The 19,754-nt window shown below is 38.2% G+C and overlaps 1 protein-coding gene across 3 annotated transcripts in view; it reads right to left on the bottom strand.

Annotated features, from left to right (window-relative positions):
* Nucleotides 1-604: 604 nt before the first annotated feature.
* Nucleotides 605-19,754, bottom strand: part of NTMT2 (N-terminal Xaa-Pro-Lys N-methyltransferase 2) — a 35,251-nt gene continuing 16,101 nt past the window's right edge. Inside the window, exons 2-6 of one of the 3 annotated variants that reach the window (XM_071207570.1) lie at nt 18,004-18,099; nt 16,359-16,504; nt 13,802-13,977; nt 8,431-8,680; nt 605-7,752 (exon numbers count right to left, since the gene is read on the bottom strand). In XM_071207570.1, coding sequence (XP_071063671.1) covers nt 7,481-7,752; nt 8,431-8,680; nt 13,802-13,977; nt 16,359-16,504; nt 18,004-18,005 — 846 coding nt within the window. In that variant the 5' untranslated portion in view covers nt 18,006-18,099 and the 3' untranslated portion in view covers nt 605-7,480. The remainder of the gene's footprint in view (nt 7,753-8,430; nt 8,681-13,801; nt 13,978-16,358; nt 16,505-18,003; nt 18,100-19,754) is intronic. The other 2 variants (XM_071207569.1, XM_004464150.2) reach the window with 2 other exon arrangements.

Here is a 19,754-nt window from a genome sequence, read left to right as displayed (position 1 = left end):
CTATGCATCCAGAATGCTCTTTAGTTTCTTGAACTAAGTAAAATACATACTTTATTCACTGTTTTGCACTTATCTTGATTTACAATGTTAAAACACAAGTTTAATTTAGTGAGCTGCAAATTCAGTATGTTGTTCAGTTTTGTTTTGTTTTTAAGATTTTTATTTATTTATTTCTCTCCCCTCCCCCCCACCCCAGTTGTCTGTTCTCTGTGTCTGTTTGCTACGTCTTCTTTGTCCACTTCTGTTGTTGTCAGCGGCACGGGAATCTGTGTTTCTTTTTGTCGCGTCATCTTGCTGTGTCAGCTCTCCGTGTGTGCGGCGCCATTCTTGGGCAGGCTGCACTTTCTTTCGCGCTGGGCGGCTCTCCTTACGGGGCGCACTCCTTGTGCGTGGGGCTCCCCTATGTGGGGAACACCCCTGCGTCGCAGGGCACTCCTTGCACACATCAGCACTGGACATGGGCCAGCTCCACACGGGTCAAGGAGGCCCGGGGTTTGAACCGCGGACCTCCCATGTGGTAGAAGGACGCCCTAACCACTGGGCCAAGTCTGCCACCATTGTTCAGTTTTTTTAAAGTGAGTAAAATACATACTTCATGCACTTCTTTTTTATTTTTTAATTTTTTTACTTTTAAAGAAGCCTTAGATTACATAAATTTTACATCAAAATACAGGGGATTCTCATATAACCCACCCTCTCCCCTCCCACACTTTCCCACATTAACATCGTTCATTAGTGTTGTACATTTGCTACAATTGCTGACACATATTGAAGCATTGCTACTAACCACGGACTATAGGTTACAGTATAATTTACAAAGTGAGTTGGGAGGTCATTTCAGAAATCATTCTTACGCACATCTCAGCAGGATCTCATTGACTGCCACAGTAAACAGTGCCTCAAACAGCAGGGCTCCTGAGGGCTCTAGAGACATCTAGACACTTTAGGCAGGGCAGATAATCTCAGAAATTTGGTACCCTGTCAGTGAAACTTACTTTGGAATATATGTTCTCCAATGTAATGGAGTTAGACTCATTTATAATTTCCATAGACATGGTTCTTTTGTCCCTTTTATTTGAACCTACAGTTAGCACTATTCTTGTTAAATATATGTCCCAGAGTCTTAAATCTTCAGTCTGTTCATACTTATTCTAATCCTGCTTTTATTCCTACCAACTCAACCAAAACTTCAATGGTCAAATCTCAGTTTTCTTGATACTTGACTTATTAGCAACATTTGAGTAGTCAATCCCTCTGTGCTCCTTGATGTACTTTCTTCACTTAGCTCCTAAAACACACTGCTGTTGTTTGACTTTACTAATGACTCCACCTTTGTCTCTTTTCTTGGGTTTTCCTCTTCTTCCAAAATCTTAAATGTTTAGATGCTCCATCCTTTTTTCTGTTTTTACTCAATCCTTTGGTAATCTTATCAGAATCATGATTTTAACACCATCTCTGTGCTAATGGTTCCTAATTTTCCATTGCTAGCCCATACTTTTCTCTTGAACTTCAGGCTTACAAACTCAACATCTTCAATTGGTGTCTGTTACACATCTCAAACTTAGCATCTGGAAATGTCAAGTTTGAACTTTTTTTGTTCCTGATCTCTTACCATGAAAGCTGTTCTACCCACAACTTTCCCTAACTCAAACCAAAGTAACTATGTTCTTCTGGTGGATCAGGCAAATGGAATAGTTTATAAAATTTTAGACTCATTCTTCTCTTCTCTCTATTACAATCTCCACACCCAATCATTCAGCAGATCTTGTCGGTCAATTTCAAATGTATCTAGAATCCAAAGACTTAACCACCTTCAGTGCTATCACCCTTGGTCTGAGCCACCATCACCTCTCTCTTGGATTACTGCAATATTCCAATTTATGAATTAGAAAATATTTTCTGTAAAGGGCCATACAGTAAATATTTTCTGCTTTGCATGCCCTACAATCTATCTGACAAATGCACACCTCTGCTGTTGTAGCACAAAAGCTACATACAAAAATAAATGGTCATGGTTGTATTCCAATAAAACTTTATTTACAAAGAGTTGGTGGACTAGATTTGGCCCATGAGTCATAGTTTATCAACCCCTGTCTCCTTGATCTCACTATTATCTCTTCCTAACCCAGAAGCTAGAGCAGCCCTTTTAAAACACAAAACAGACCATGTCACTTCTCTGTTCAAACCACTGCAATGTTTCCTCTCCTTACTGAGTAAAGAGTTAGGCCTGTCAATGGCCTACAATACCCTACATGATCTGACTCAAGTCATATCCCTGATTCTCATAGCTTACTCCTCCTCATCTACTCTGCTACAGCTACACCGGTTAACTGACTATTTCCTAAATAGGCCAGGTACACTCAAGCCTTAGGACATTTGTACTATAGTTCCTTCTGTCCTGAGGTTGGATATGGATAATATCTTCACCCCTTCACTTTTTGCTCACATGTCATCTCTTGACTGAAACCAACCTTAACTACTATTTAAAATCACAGCCTTCCCCCATGACTCCCAATCTCCCTTATTCTACTATGGCTTTTCCTCCAAACACTTACCACCATTTAAAATAAAAATAATACAGTAATTTATTATATGTATTACCTCTCTATTTCTCCTAGAATACAAGCCCCATGAGTTCAGGGATCTTTGTATATTATTTCCTGATGTATCCTGAGATTGAATAGCAGTGCCTGGCCCATGGTTGGCACTCAGAAAATATGTGCTGAATGATTGAATCTGTGTAGTCTCCCTCAATTCCCACAGATATGACTTCATATTACTTCAATTCTTTGTATACCCCACTATTTTAATCCTTTTTATTATTAATATTTAATGTATTTGTCTTTTCCATTACTGGGCCATGACCGTCTTGGACATTTCCATATGTTTATCTTTAAAGACCAGTACAATGCCAGAACCTGTCATATAGCAAAGGTCAAATTATGCCAACTTAATGAGTAACAGACAAAGGATATACATGTAGTTCTCTGACACCAAATCACTAGCTCTGTAGGTCAGTTATTGTTTAAATAGTCCCTCCTCAAACCCTACTCTAAATATGTATATACTTACATTCTATTAATTGAGATAATTTTAAACTATTTCTCACATATTTTCTTAATTAGTTTGCAGTGACCTCTGCAAAAACACTGGCCTCTGATGATTATAAGAGGTAGTCTTTCAGCATGGACACTAATGCATCAAAGAGTCAGCTGGAACTAAGGAAAGCAATAACACAACTGGTTTTAATTACTTGTGACAAGCAGCTGAATATATCTGGTACATGCGTTCTCCCCAAAACATCCATTCAAAAATGGCCAATAATAGGAAATGTCTTAGGGGAAAAAAAGATGGGGCCAAAAACATGTCCATAATATGAAGCATATCATCTTTTACAAGTATGGACTTATTCATTTTGTTTTATATTTTTATGATAGTCCAGAATATATGAAATTGCTGACTCCTTAGACTTTGCATGCTTCTATGCTAGGGCTCAGTATTGGTGACTCAGGCTCTCGGAAGAAGTGGTAGGTACAGATTGAACCCATTCACAAATCACAGTAGGTCCGCCTAAGTTTATCTAGAATTGCAGGTGTGTTTGCAAATAATTCATCTGTGAAGTATAGGGGAACACCTTCTACTTCCTGCTGCTTAGCAGGAAATAGTTGGGGATTAGGAATTGCCTTGTTATGACCTACCCAGAAATTTATCTCTTTTAGCAGGTTCACCTGCTCTCCTGATCAAACTATGGGCTTTGGGCTGGCCATTCCCTTGTGTTGGCTTCATTGGGAAAAAAAAATTTCCTGCTTAGGTAGAATTTTGCCTCAGACCCTCATCTTCTTGCTGCAGACTCTTCCCAGCTGTTTGCCTGAGCCCCGAGCTCACTCCCTTGTTTCTGTGCATTTCCAGGTTCTTGCCAGCTTGCACTATGTGATCACTGCTTTGACTAGTCCCATGGGTCCCAGTGCTCATAGAACTCCAGAAGTCCTTGGTTTCTCCTACTGCTTTGCTCTGATTCCTTTTGATGCCTCCAGAAATCCAGACTGTTCCCTGCGTCTTTCTACTGATAAGATTACCTTTCATTCTTTCACCTCCAATGTACTAGAGCAGGTGCTAGAGACAATCTAGCATAACCATGAATGTTCCATCAAGGAAATAGGAATTTAACAGAGGTAATTACAGAAGTGCTGTGGTATGTTAAACAGAGGGTATAAGGATAGCGTTTGGGTGGGGGGAGTCTCACACAGCATCTGGGAAATGAGGGAAGCTTTCCTGGGGTCAGCAACATCCAAGCAGATTGAGCCAGACAAAAGAGAATGAAAGATGCTCTAGGTTAAGGAAGCAACATCCATAAATGCCCTGAGTCACAAATCAAGGCTCCTTCAAGGAATTACAAATAGTTAAGTACAGTTTGCAGGAGGTGTGCTAAAATGAGGCTGCAGAGGGAAGCCAAGGCTAGATCACAAAAACTTTATATACCTTACAAAAGCAATGGGAATTTATCTGGCAGGTGATGGGGAGTCACTGAAGGCTTATAAATGACAAGGTCAGATTTAGATGGATTTCACTATTCACCTATTTCCCTGAGCCTGACCCACACTCTTGCCAATGCCTCAACCTTATCATTCTGTGGCTCTGAAGAGGCCAGCTCCCCACATTTTCCCTATGAGTACTTCAAACAAAACCAGTGACCAGAATCACTTTAAGATCTTTTTTAAAAATACAACTAATCTGACCTGACTCCCACAGAATCAGACTCTTACTGGGAGGGAGCATGGGAATCTCTATTTTTTAAAAGTTCCTCTAGGTGATTCTGAGGTGGCTGTACTATGGACCAGTATTTGGGAAGAGATGTAAGGTTTCATCTAGAACACTGTCTTCCAGATGCATTGACAAAAATCAGCAATGTGTTTGGCTTACTGAATTGGATTGAAGATGGCTGGAATTGGCCTTGCTCTCAATGTCTTCCTTTCTGTAGTATCTATGACTTTACTCCCAGGGCAAAAAATGTCAGTTGCCTTCTTGCACCTTCAAGAAATTCTCCCTTGTTCTTCGAGTAACAATTCCACACTTAACATGACCTTGTAGACTGTGATGTGTCTCTGATTGCCTCTACTATTAGTCACACTTCCCTTTACCTTGTACCTGTTCTTAACAGTACCAAGAAGAGATGCTGAAACAGTTTACTCCCTAGTTTCTATTTTCTCAGTTAAGGATAGACATAGAGTTAGGAAATTGTATAGAGCAATAAAGATCTAGACAATTTCTAAGGCAAATGATCAGTAGTTGACACAGGAAGAGAAAAGGAGCAAAATAGGCTCAAATGAGTTGAAGATGGTATATATGTATCCACAAGGACAATTACACTATTTCCTCCATAAGCTCAGTGACTCAGAAGCAGAGAAAATTGGCAGTTGGGTCAATCAGTGTCTGATATTGGCAAAGCGCAAAGTCAAGGGGTAAGAGAATTGAGGATGCTGGTGAAAAAAGAAAGGAAGGCAGAAAGGAAGTGACAGAGTAAGGAAGGAAGATCCCAAAAGGGACCTAAAGAGAAGATTCTACCAATTCGCCCCAAGACTCACAAATGATTAAAACAACTGAACCCTTGGGTTGCTACACTTAGTCTTTTTAGCAATGGTCCACCATTTTCTTTAGTGCTGATATCTCGCTTACTCGCCAATGGTTCTAACTCACATTCTTCTGTTACCCTAGAACGTGGTGAGCAATATACAAGAGCTGGACGGTGGTGGGGTGGTGTCATTTCCCAGCACATTATGTGAAACAACGAACATAACATTACAGCAATGTAGTACAAATAAACATTTCTTTCCTCCTAAGTTAGAGCTATGACTTGGAAATGTAATTTTATAATGATAGAATATCTGTGTACTAGACCACCTTTACTTAAATTGACTCCTTGAATTTCATAGAAGACTCAACATATGTGAAAACATATGTATGTGCTTCACATGAAGAAACTAGAGTATTTTAAAGAAACAGCAGTTTTATTTTAAAATAATGCTAATAAAAATTGAATTACATTTTCATTTAAACATTTTAGAACATTTTTAATTACACCTATGCCCTAAATTAATCCGGTGTGACAGTTTGAAGCTTTTTGTGGATCCCAGAAAAGATCATGTCCTTAAAGCTAATCCATTCCTGTGCTTGTAAAGCCTTTGTAGGTGGGAACTCCTGATTAAATTATTTCTACTAAGGGCCTGTCATTAGATTGGGTGACCCAAGATAGATTTTAATCTTCTTACTGGAATCTTTTATAAAAGAAAGGCTAAAAGCAGGAGACAGAAAAAAAGCAGCAGAGATGGAGAGAGGCCTCCAGAAGCTGATGAGCCCAGGAGAGAGAAAAGGCACAGGCCTGGAGGAGAGGGGGGAGACAAGCAGACTGGCATTGTGCCCTGCCATGTGCCTCATCACCCACAGCTGAGCTATGAGAAAAGGCATGTTTAGATGACACTGCCATATACCTGATTGCCCACAGTTGCAAGTTGGTGAGACAACATCTCTCAATGATGCTTTGGACATTGCATGGCCTCAGAACTGTAAGCTTTTAAGTTAATAAATTCCCATTATAAAAGCCAATGCATTTCTGGTATTTTGCTCCCAGCAGCATTTAGCAAACTAAAATAACCAGCTAGTTCAATTTGCAGGTTTCTCATTTCCTTGTCCATTTCCTTTGTAATTTCTCTCCCCACCATCCATTCTTATCAAACAAGGAAACAGGAGCAGCTGCAATGAAGCAAGTGATGTTGGAAGCCAATGGCTACAATTAGATTATCAGTGACATTTACTTATACGTTCTGGGCTGAAATTTCAGCTGAAAAAGAGACACTTCCTCATCACTGAAATGCAGACTTCTGTTATCAAATTACACCCATATTACATCATTGGGTAGTGAAACTGACCCAAAATAGAAAGTGAAACCATCTACTTTTTCTGCCAATAGAAAGGCAAAGGACAAAATTAACTAATGATTTTGTTTTCATAAGATTGTTTTGACTAGTACCCTCTTAACTGAAGAGGAAATTTTTGTCCAATTAAAGTAGTTGTCCCAAAGAGGAAGGAAGTATGATGGAGCTGATGTGAGGGCAGAGGGTCTAGACTTTCCCCCACCCATCCTGTTCCACTCTGTAATGCAAATCTTCAAAGACGGAGGCAATTTAGAATTTGTGAACATTGCACACAGATAGAGTTAAGTGTATACAGGAAGTTTCTTTAAACTTTTTTCCTGATGGTTCATTCCTTTTTCTTTCTGAAAATCCACTGAGCATGTGCATGTACTTCTAACATTAGTGAAAACTTGAGCATGCTACATTATCTATCTATTAGGCATGCATTGTGTCCCTTTTCGCTATCCCTCTCTGAATTTCAAGGGGCATCTCAAAGGAGAACATCTCTGTCCCAAAGCACCACTGTCCAGTCCAGTAGAGCATTTCAGTTCTTAGTCCTTTCTCAGTGCTACTCAGGATTGTCCATCTCTGTGCAGAGCGAACATCCACACTGGGATGCACTGCTCCGGAAAACCCTCCTGCTTCTCCTGGCCCAGCACCACCAGCCCACTCTTCCTAATGAGGCTCCAGAGGATCTCCATGTCCCGAGTCACACTGCTGTCAGAGAGATCGAAGATGCAGCCCTCCCGTGCCACATTGTCCTTCAGTATGATGACACCATTTTCTTTCAGGCCCTCTCGGCACCGGGAAAGAAAGGCAAGAAGGTCCTTATCAGTGAGGTATCCTACAGGTGGGGTCAAGTAGATGGGAGGACAGGATGAAATGGTGGATAGGAGGAAGTGAGTAGGAAAGAACATAGGATTAAGAATCAGGAGACCACTCCTTTACTCACTCATGAATTATTTAATAGTGTACACTGCTTAGTTCCAACGGGCTTTGGAATTCAGATAAGAGGACTTAGTTCCCTTTCTGTAACTTAGGTATTATACTACCTCACCTTCCTACCTCACAGGTGTGAGATAAATTATTGCCTTCCTGTGGGTTCCCTCCATGTCCTCCAGACAACCCCATTCTGCCATCACTCATATGTGTCTCCTATACACACACATACCCCAACACTACCATCACACTTCCTAGAGATTTTATTTATTCTAAGAAAGTCTAGTTCTATCAATAAGTGGGAATTTACTTTTGGACCTGCTTTTGAAAGTTTTTCAAGGATTTAAGTTGGTCAAAAGGCATTCTGTTTCTAAGGGTGGGGATTGTTAGGCTTGTACACAAGATGCTGGGAGAGAAATCTGGAGGACCAGATTTTGTGTGTTTAGTAGATAGCTAAGGCTAAGTAACTATTATAAACACAACTGGAGCAGGAATTCCCTTTATCCACAAATTTTCAAAGAAGCCCCAGGTGTTGTCTTGTCTTACTGGGAAGGGAGAAGGGCAGGTGCCATGCAGGACTAACCAGAGACCCACTGAATCCAGATGACATCATATCTCCCCACTGCAGGTGTGAATTCCTGCAGGCTGCAGCAGTGGTAGTTTTCTACCTTGTCCTCTTTAACTCGCAGATAGTTCTGGGCTTCAAGGAGGAAAGATTCCATCATGTCCACCAGTTCCACGCTGTTGAAAACCGGCAACAAGACATGCTTGCTAACTCTTCCTATCCCAGAGCCACAATCCAAGGCACAGCCTGTTCCAGCTTTCCCGGGTCCCTGCAGAAAAGCACCTTGTGGAATATTTCAAGTACAAATACTCCTCCCCCGCCAGAGGCTTGGCTACTCTAATTAACTTTCCAAATCAACATTATTAAGATCAACTTTCATTCAATAAAATGCACCATTTTAAGTGTATGATTCAATAATTTTAGGCAAATGTATATACCCAAGTAACCATTATCACAATCAAGATACAGAGAATTCAATTACTTTTGACAAAAATCTCTAAACACTTCTAATTTTACTTCTCTTTATTTTATCTAAATATAGGTCTTTAAAGAATTGCAAAATAGAATTTTTAAAAAATATTGTATTAGATTTGAAAATTTGGTGATACTTCCCCCACACACACACACACCCGTAAGAAATGGGTCTTTGACAGGCCTCTGGGGATAGAACCTTAGTAACTATAAATTTAGGTTGAATCTGCAGCCAGATGGACCTGCACTATAGATTACCACTTTGGAAAACAAAAGGAAAGCAGTGAAAGTCTTTCTGAATTTTGAAATTTCTTTAAAAATTCATTGGAGGAAAACATTTCAATCCATATGGGGTTGATTGGATTTCACTTTTAAAAAACTAATTTGGGAGCTCTGAATTATCTACTCCTCTTATGAGGATTGTAAATTTTAGAACCTGAGTTGAAGAAATGCTAATTGTCTCATTCTTTAGGCCACGATTTTACTTCAAACCCAGCCCTGACATATGCAGCACTTCATTAGTTCACATGGGTAAAAGGTGGTTTCAGCAAAGTCTCCCTTCATGCTAAAATTGGTTTTTGCTTTCATACCAGAAACTACATGATTTACTAGGCACAAGATTCTTAAAGCTGATTTTTTTAAAAGTAGGTCTGTACATTACATTAACCGGGAGTGTGCGAGGAACAGAGTAAGAGGGAATCAGCCAATGCAAACTTTCTCAAACTAACTTCTTTAAAGTAAAAAAAAATATTTTCTGATTTATAAAGATTCAGCTGGTCTAAATTATCTTGTCATAATAAGGATGTTGCTGAATAGGTTTTGTGCTAGAAATTACAGTAACAATATACTTGAGGTTGCCAATTAAGGTCTTAAGGAGAAAGTCTACTCTTGATTTCTCAGGAACTAAGGATTAAAAATACAAACATCTTGCTAAGGATCAAAGGTGAAGTGCAAGCAGAAGGAAGCATCAGAAAAGCTTCTTTCCAGACCATCTAAAATGCAAGAAAGGTAAAATGAAGAACAAAAAGTAGAGCAGTTATAACTTCTTTTCAAGTAGAACAGCTATTATTTACTGAGTGCCAGTTATGTTCCAAGCTCTTTACATCTATAATAACTACAGTAATTGAAATAATTCTACAAGATAAAGAGTATTAACTCCATTTTGGAGATAAGGAACCTTAGGCTTCCCCTATCACACAGCTAAGGGCAAAACTAGAATTTGAACACAAGACCTTCTGAATCCAAAGACCTACATTAGGGATGTCACCTCAAGTGACAACTCTAATTTACCTTGTAGTCTCTGTCTAATGCTCTATTGAAAAGGACTCCAAGGCATCATTCAGATATAACAGGCCTATGATTGATTAGTAATGTCTGCCTTGGGTATGGGAAGGGAAAGTGGTGGTACATGTGCCATATGTTTGCCATTGCTACTTACACTAGGTCAACTTTCTTATTAAAATATTATAATTTAAACTAAACAAATTCAGAAAAAGGCCTAGGCTAAATATTATGTTGTGAAGGCTTTAGCAAAAAGCACCTGTTAAGTAAATTCATTGCATGAAAAAGACTGGGGGAAAGTATAGGAAGATTATTTTTAGCTACTGAAAATTTCAGTTGTTACTAGAAAATTATGGATTCAATTAGAAAGACTCATTACAACATTTTCATATCATTACCCTAAAAGTTTTACTGGGCATATTGCTCTCATTATTGAAGTTAGTGATCTTAGAAAGTAGAATCATGGAACAACAAAGCAAAGAAGCCTTATAGGTATAATGCCAGAGGATCTCAAGAAGGTTATAGCAGCCAAATTCCTTTTTCTCAATGAACAAATAAACATTAAGCTGCTCTGGTTAAAATAGGGCAAGACTTCATTCATCCAGGCTTCTTGTTATTTTTCATGGAAGCCCTTGAAAGTTCTCAATGAAACTCTAGAGAACCATAAACTACAGTTTTTAAACCACTGGTGTCTAATTCCCTACTTTTTGAGGCCTATAAAGATGAAATGTTTTAGATTTCTCTTGAAAATTATCTTTCTAATTTTTACTTCTCATCAATTTAGATGTGCTATATCTGACTACAGATAATCTTGAACAACGGTTATTTACAAATACAAAAATGTGCTGTTCACTGAAATTCTGCATGCCTCTAGCCTCTATTGTCTAGTTCCCTTTCCTTCGGTTCACTCTATATGGTTGACTCTGTCTCTCGTCTCCTGGCGTCAAACTTCTTTCTTTCTCTCATTCACATGCAGCTCCTCTGAGAAGAGGATATTAAAAGAATGATCTCAGTGACATCTCCCACTTCATTGTCAACATAGCTACGCAAAGTGTGATTGTATTGAAATCTGATGCCTTACTGTGAATGTGACCTTTTGAAAATATATATGTATGATTTAAAATTTTTTTGTTTTAATTTTCATTTACTGTCTTATTTATTTTTGAATTCATGAAAAATAGAGTCACAATACTCTGAGGAATTTCATAGCAGTTTTGAGTCCTCTAGCTCTATATATTGTTTTAAAGAACACTGTTTAAAGTTCATCTACCATCATTTAAAACCAAAATGAAAGTGCTTCATGCCACTGTATCAAAATCATTAAATCTAGCAAGTTAGATCAAGATTTTTGAGTCATACAATTTCTGAGAAATGTCACAATAAATACCAGCAAACACTGATTACCTTTATAAATTGCTACTTTACCCCCAAATAGCAAGCTAAAATTTGAGGAACATTAGTAGCTGTCATTGACATCATCTTAGTATCATTTGTTTATTTGGTAAAGTAAACGTATTTGCAACAAGTTTAAATGCTTTTTTCCCACTGTCCTATGTCACTAGTGTTGAAAGGAAAGTAAAAGTATAAATTAAACAATCTGCCTTTTCCCAGTTGACACAGGAATAAATCATGTCAGATACTCGTATTCCCTCACTCCTTGTATCTTGACCTGGATGCTAATTTAGCAGATTATTAAGGTCAAAGTACCTAAATATCATTTCTTCAGAAGACCACATTTTTATTTAGTTAGAAGTCATAGCTTTACAATAAGCCCTGTCTACGAAGAAGAACTCCTTATATTTGTTTGAAAAGAGCAGGCTGCCTCTTTTCCAACATAAATAAGCAAGCTCAAGGCTGGTTCCTTTCCCAGGTCTGTGGGAGTGTGTATGGGCTGTCTGACCAGCCTTGCTGTGGCCAGTTTGGCACTGCACCGAGAGGGACAAGACAGCTGGATTACTAACTAAGCTTCTGAAATGCTAAGGGATCAAAGCCGGCCTCACCACGAGGCAAGCAGGAGGAATTACTCAGGCCAGACTGGAGGAGAATTAAGGTCGATGGCCCACCGAAAAAGAAAAAGCAGAGATTTTTCTGCTTCATGAGACAAATGGAACAAAATAAGTCATGATTAAGAGCTGGGAGTTTGGTGTCAGACAGACCTGGCTGGGCCTAAGTCTCAGTTCTGTCACTTACTAGCTTTCTGATTTTGACAATTTCTTTAATCTCCCCAAGCTTCGGTTTCCACAACTGCAAAAATAGGAAAAACAGGGCTAATAATAATACTTATCTCCTAAAATTGTTGTGAAGAGTAAATGAGACAATGGTTAACATAGTGACTGCTTAGCAGAGAGCCATACTGTCTCAGAATAAGCACCCAGTGCAATTGGTCAGTATCACCGATTTAGAAACAGTACAGATAAAACTGATTTTTACCTAGAAACAGCCATCGCCGTCATCCCTAACCTCCAAAGCCTTGAATGGCTACGGTTGTTATCCAGACACTTAGCCCCAGTGGAATCCCCATCATAATCCCATTTTCTCTACTGCTAGGCTCTGGTTTTAGAAGCATTCTGTTCTCCAGGGAGACTGAGTGTGTAGTTCTCAACTCAACACAGAGATATTTTAAAATATTAATATTACACTTCTTAGTAGGTTGTCAGGTAATATCAAACCTAATATTTATAATATTTCCCTTATCAGAATAAAATGGGCTATAAATTCTAAATAAATGGCTTCACAATGAATTGGAACAAAACTCATTTCCCAATTAGGACTTTATGTCTTCAGTAGGAAAGACAGAAGCTTTATTGCATGGGTAGTCTAACAACTAAATTATATTCCTTAAAATATACTGAATACATTATATGAAAGCCTTGTTACTACTAATAGCAATAAATTAGATTTTTTGTGTACTTTGTGCACTAAGGAAGCACTTGACATTTATCAACTTATTTGATCCTCATGTTATCCAGTGAGGCAGGTTCTATTGTTAACCCCTAGACACAGGTGAGGAAATTGAGGCTTAGTGCATTTATAACAAATCTGACTCTAAAACCTAAAGTTTTGGTCCTTACACTATTCAGTTTCATGTGGAATGAAAGTAAGAGAGGACTACAAGATATCACAATGCCAGGACTATGAGGGAATCACAGCCATCTTAAATCTTTTTAGATCAAGACAAAGTCTGATTATGTACAAAATTGTGTAAAAGGATCCTACTCTGCTGATTTTTAAACTAAATACAAACATGCATTTCCTTACTACACCTGAATTTTCGTTTCAGAGAATCAATACATCACTCCAAGATCCCAAATGACATGATACTTTCTCAGTCATCTGGGTGTCAACTGTTCATTTGTGAGACTCTAAAGAAACATCTTCTTAATTCCCAAAGCATAATATCAGCAAGCTAATCCACCCTTAACTTAACTAATTGCACAAGGAGGGCAAAATGCCAGGTGGGTAAACCAGTGGTTTGATGTGACCCATCCTTTCTGAACATTTTAAAGTTGGCTTTTAGATTGCATGCATGGCTGATCTCATATAGTTCTTACCTGACTTAAATGACAACATAGAAGCATGCAAATTCAGTGTTTGCAAGGACTTTGCCTCCTCATCAAACTTTGGCTGGATAACTTACCCAAATAAATTTCCTAAGAAATTCCTGAGAAGCCTGGATATCTGGGTTGGACAGTTCAATGAAATTTCCCATCATACCCTCTTCTGTGGCTGGTACATCTTGGTAGAAAAGTTTAGCTCTGGCATAGAACTGCATTTCGCCGTGGATAACTTGGCTTGTCAAAGCATACAGTCTCACTGCAAATGAAATATTATTAATATTTATATGACAGAAAAAGCTCAATTTTATCAGGCATCCTCCTGGAAGGCCATGAATTTGTTTTGTGGAAGAAGAGTGCTGCATTTGAATTCAGAGAATCTGGATTTAAGTTCTGGCTCAGTGACTTACTTGCTCTGTAACCTTGAGGAAATGTCTAACCTCTCTCATCTTCAGTGATCTCATCTATAAGTCACAATCATGTGTCATTTGTAGCTGTATAAACCTACAGTTTATCACTGTATAATAAAAAATTCAACAGTATTTGCTACAGTAGAATAAAGAATGCCAGCAATTTTATGGTGAGTTTTATCTTTGAGAGCTTCAAATGTCTTAAGAGAATTTTCTCATTAATCCTGATTTCGAATCACAAGATAGATTATGGGTAGCTATTTTTTCCTACTTCCCTCAAGTAACACAGACCCAAATATCTGCTTATACCAACTTTACATGAATATATTTGAACTTTATCTTCTGAAAATATTAAAGAGAGATATAATAAAAAATTTATCGAGAAGCTATTCTGTACCAGGTAGTATGCTAGATACATTTGGCATGTCATTATTTCAGAAATCCTATGAATTATTATTTTAAGACATTTAATTTTAGTAAAGCATATGTTACAACTTCTGAAGGGTAAATGAAAATGCATTTAAATGTGTTTTTTATACCAAATGCACACACGCATATAAAAATATTTTTGTTAGAGAATATTTAAGAGGAAAACTAGTAGCTAATGAAAGAGAGGAACAACTGATTCAAGATTGAGCACATGCATTTGTCTTCCCATTCTCCCAATACTCCCTGAAAATTATTGCATTGGACTAAATCCATAGCAGTGAAGGAAATTATAGGGAATCACTAATGGATTCATGATTACAGCGAATTTCTGGAAGACAAAAAGCAGATGAAAAAAAGCTGAAAAAACTTCAGACCAGAATATATATATATGTTCTGGCATTTAGGGGACTCAAAGCTCACATTTCTTTGTACTCATTAGAGCCTGGTAAGGTCTACCAACATAAGTAGAATTTCTTGTCATCCTTTGTATTCAGAGAAAAGATATACAACAGAGGAAACCTCCAATTACCTAAGAAACATTGACCCTATCTTTTATTCCTAAATATGGACAAACAATAACTTCTAAACACATGGTGGAAAATAATGGTGTGAAAGAAAAAGACTGAGATAAACAATCAGAACTAACCCCAAAGGAAATAGAAATAATTCAAGAGAAAGGATGAGAATTTAAAAGAAAACAAAGATTTTTTAAAAAGCAAAAAACCCTTATATACCATTGGAAAGCTATGATAACTGGTGCATACATATATCAAAGACAAGATACAAAAAAAATAATAATTCAAAGAATAACAAAGAATCTTACAAATTAAAGGTATAGTTACCAAAAACTTTAGAATATAAAGTTGAGTAAATTTACCAGGACATAAAACAAAAAGACAGATATAGAAAATAAGAGTGAAAAGATTAGAGCTATTGAGACCTAATTCAGGATATCTAACAAGGTAATTAGAACTCAAGGAAAAGAGAACTGAGAAAATGGAGGGGTGAAAACTATTAAATAAATAATAGAAGAAAATTTCTCAAAGCTAAAAAGGGATTATAAAGTCCAACAAGTGCTGAGCAGCATGGATTTTAAAAATGAAAAGCACATTTATGCATATCTTTAGGAAGTTTCAAAACACAAAGAGTAATGAGAAGATGCTAAAGACATTAAAGGGGGGAAAACTGGCTGCGGAGAATGGATATGGCTCAAGCAGTTGAATGCCTGCTTCCCACATGGGAGAGCCCGTGTTTGATTCCCAGGGCCTCCTAGAAAAAACAAAAACAACAAGCAAAACAAATGAAAAAAAAAAAATTCAAGGTAGCCTATGTGGCTCAGTGGTTGAGTTCTGGCTTCCCACATACAAGGTCCTGGGTTTAATCCCCAGACCCTGGTACCTCAAAAAAAAAAACAAAAAAAAAGTGGCTGACTTTCAAATAGGATTGCCAGATTTGGCAAATAAAAATATGGCACACAGTTATATTTGAATTTCAGATAAATAGTCAATAATTTATTGGTATAAATATTATAAGCATAATATTTGGACCAACCTTATACCAATAAATTGTTCATTGTTTAGATGAAATACCACTTTAACTGGACATCCTGTATTTTACCCCACCTTCAAAGGACTAAAATCATGCTTATATCACAGATCTCATCAGCAACACTGGGAAACAATGGGACAGTATCTTTAACATTCTGAGAGAAAATTATTTTGAACCTAAAATTCAAGAGCCATTAAATGTGTGAGAATAAAATAAAGTTATTTTCAAAGAAAAAAGGACTTAGAATATTTACCTCCCATGGATTCATTCCTTAGAAGTATCCTGAAGCTATATTTCAGTCTAATGAGGGCTAACATCAAGAGAAGATGTGGAATGAAAGACCATGAAATTAACCCAGGAATCCATTGAAAAGAAATTCCAAACGACTGTTTATCATACCTAGAAAGAAATCAATTTATATTACTACAGAAGACATAGGCTTAAAAAATATATCTTCAAGAAATGGAATGCTATAAATGAAAGGCAATAGACAGAGCACATAAGAAGCAAGGAGATATTAGTAATATTCTAACAAAGGCATGTTTTAAATATTTTTTATCTCAACCACCAAAAATAAAAGATAGTTAAAAGCTCAAAAACGGAAGCAGATTTGCCTCAAGTGGTAAGGCCTGTGCCTACCATATAGGAGGACCCAGTTCAATCCCTGGGGTCTCCTGGTGAAAAACAAGAGAAAGCATGCCTGCATGGTGAGCCAGTGCCCACGTGGAGAGCCGAGTGCCCAAGTGGTGAGCCATGTGCCCACAGGGCAAGCTGAGTGCCCATGAGAGTGCCTGCATGGCAAGCCAGTGCCAGTGCAGTGAGCCAGTGCCCACATGGCGAGCCAAGTGCCTGCACAGCAAAGCCAAGTGTCCGCGCGGTGAGAAAGTGAGTCACACAGCAAGATAATGATGCAACAAAAGAGAGACGAAGGGGAGAGTCAAGGTGAAGCACAGCAGAGACTAGTAACTGAGGTGGCACAATTGACAGGGAACATCTCTCCACTTCAGAGGTCCCCAGGATCAAATCCCAGTGAATCCTACAGAAGATGAGAAGAGAAGATAAAAAGAGAAATAGATACAGAAGGTCACATAGCTAATGGACACAGACAGCAAAAACAGCAGGGTGGGGGAGGGGAGGAAGAAGGGAAGAAGAGGAATGGGGGAGGGGGAGGGAGAGAAAAAATAAAAATAAACGCTGCTAACAGTTTTTTTTTAAGTTCAAAGAAAACCATAAAATGGTGCAAAAATGGTATGATTAGAATATGAAGCAAATCAAAACATAGTTTGGTGGCGAACTAGGCACAGTGGTTAGGGTGTCCGCCTACCACATGGGAGGTCTGCAGTTCAAACCCCGGGCCTCCTTGACCCGTGTGGAGCTGGCCCATGCGCAGTGCTGATGCACGCAAGGAGTGCCATGCCACACGAGGGTGTCCCCAGCATAGGGGAGCCCCACCTGCAAGGAGTGCGCCCCGTAAGGGCAGCCACCCAGCACGAAAAAAGTGCAGCCTGCCCAAGAATGGTGCCGCACACACGGAGAGCTGACACAACAAGATGCCGCAACAAAAAGAAACACAGATTCCCATGCTGCTGACAACAACTGAAGCGGACAAAGAAGATGCAGCAAATAGATACAGAGAACAGACAACCAGGGTGGGGAGGGGAGGGGAGAGAAATAAATACATCTTTAAAAAACAACAACAACAAAAAAAAACAGTTTATTATCCAGTAGAAGGAATAAAAGAAATGATAATCTATTTTTAACCTTACTAGAACATTTTCTTCAGGTAACCCTGAGATTGTGACATGGGGCTAGTGCACTGCTTGGCTCTAATTTGAACAACAATTATGTAGTACCAAATTTTTATTCTAAGAGTTAAAAATCCAATAAATACTACTTACATTATTATAACTATATTCCATCTATGGAGTTAATCTGCATTTCCCAACTCATAGATATTAGAGCCAATGTTTTGACTCTGAAGAATTATGAATTTGCTGAAAGGAATACAAGAAATTTTCTGAATACTAACAATATTATGTACTATATCTCCCATATATATTAACTATTATACACAGTTATTAAAATATCAAAATTTAGAAGTATTACTAAGTACATAGAAGATTTTTGACATTTTATACAAAAATTATTCACTGAGTAAATAAAGTATTAAAAGGAAGGTCTTCATGTTCAAAAGCTTTGGGAACCACTGATCTACACCAATTTCCCTTCCTCAGCACTTGGTAAATTGTGTACACAGCAGGTGGTTGAATAAATGCTTATAAATTCTGTAAGAGATGACAAAAATCAGGCATCAGCATCCCAAGAACATAACTGTTCCAAATCCTTATGGTTGCCCCAGTAAACTGGACTAAGAAACCATGGCTCACAAGCTCATAAAGTCTGCCCAGAGTTGACTGCTGCTCTGGGCTTACTGGCAAGCCACAGGCTAGTCCTCTACTTGATCCAACCAAAGCAACAAAGCAGCCACACTCATCATCACCTGCTTAAGTCAACTAGTCTGTGGAGTCTATTAAAAACCTTAATCTGAAAATGGGAATGGTCCATTATGCCAGCACCAGTTAGACCACAAGTGAATGCCAAGCTCAGCAGGGGTCAGACTCAATAGGTGGGCTTTTATGGTTATGGGCTCATTTTCACCTAATTGACAGAAGCATTTCACTAAAGAGATATATGAGGTGTCATGGCCAGCTCCAGGTTCTCCCCTCCAGATAGCTCCTGCTACAGTGCAAGTCGAGGCAGATAAGGCAACCAGTCACCAGCTGGTGGCTTTTCACTATCGATGTACATCTGGTGACTTGTTTTCATAGGATTGTGATGTCTCTGTGAGACAAGCATTTTTTAAAAAAGACTAGATGCTCCCCTAATTCTTGATATAATATGTTATTTATTTCTTGACCTACATTATAAGTTGAATTCCCAAGGACCTTCCAAGTATTTACTTGTTACACACACAAAAAAAATGTGAAGCATAAGTTCATTTATCCTGAAAGAGAATAAAAATGGTATGAACTTTCTTAGAAAGATGAATAATCAAGAGTCTTCAATGAAAGACAATCCATTCATCAAGCACCAGTACAACACTCAGGTTTAGGAAATATAAAGCCCAATCTCTCTCTTATGGAGATTACAATCTAGCAAAAGGGAGTTATACCATACATAGCTGCATGCCCAAGGAACGGTATATAACCATTACCTTGGAGGACCAGCAGTTGCCTGCAAGCAGCAGACATGTTTAGAGAAAGATTCCAAAAAGACCTTAGTCATGAAGGATGGCTTTTGTTTGTTAGCAAAAATAATGAAGAGGATGGGAATTTCAGATGATCTGAGTAACTGGGATAAAAACGCAGACTTTTAAAAAATGTCTCATTTGAGAAAATCTCTTACAGGAAGTCAGGTTCTCAGGTTTTGATTCTAGGATGCAAAGAAATGGCGTTTACTTAAAGGCCATGTGCTATTTGATTGTCTTTGCTGTATTTTGATATAAAAAAAAAAACTAGAGAAAACAGAATAATCAATCGAAATCTTAAAATAGATTTGAAAATACCTATTGACCCAATATCAGAGAACAGTCCAAAAAGTCCAGTCATTATTATTCAGTGTACCAACAATGTGAGGTCTTCCTAACAGA

This window comes from Dasypus novemcinctus, chromosome 13 (genome assembly GCF_030445035.2).
Source record: "Dasypus novemcinctus isolate mDasNov1 chromosome 13, mDasNov1.1.hap2, whole genome shotgun sequence".
NCBI lineage: Eukaryota > Metazoa > Chordata > Mammalia > Cingulata > Dasypodidae > Dasypus > Dasypus novemcinctus.
The sequence above is the reverse complement of the archived record's forward strand: the minus strand, read 5'-3'. Positions and strand labels throughout refer to the sequence as shown.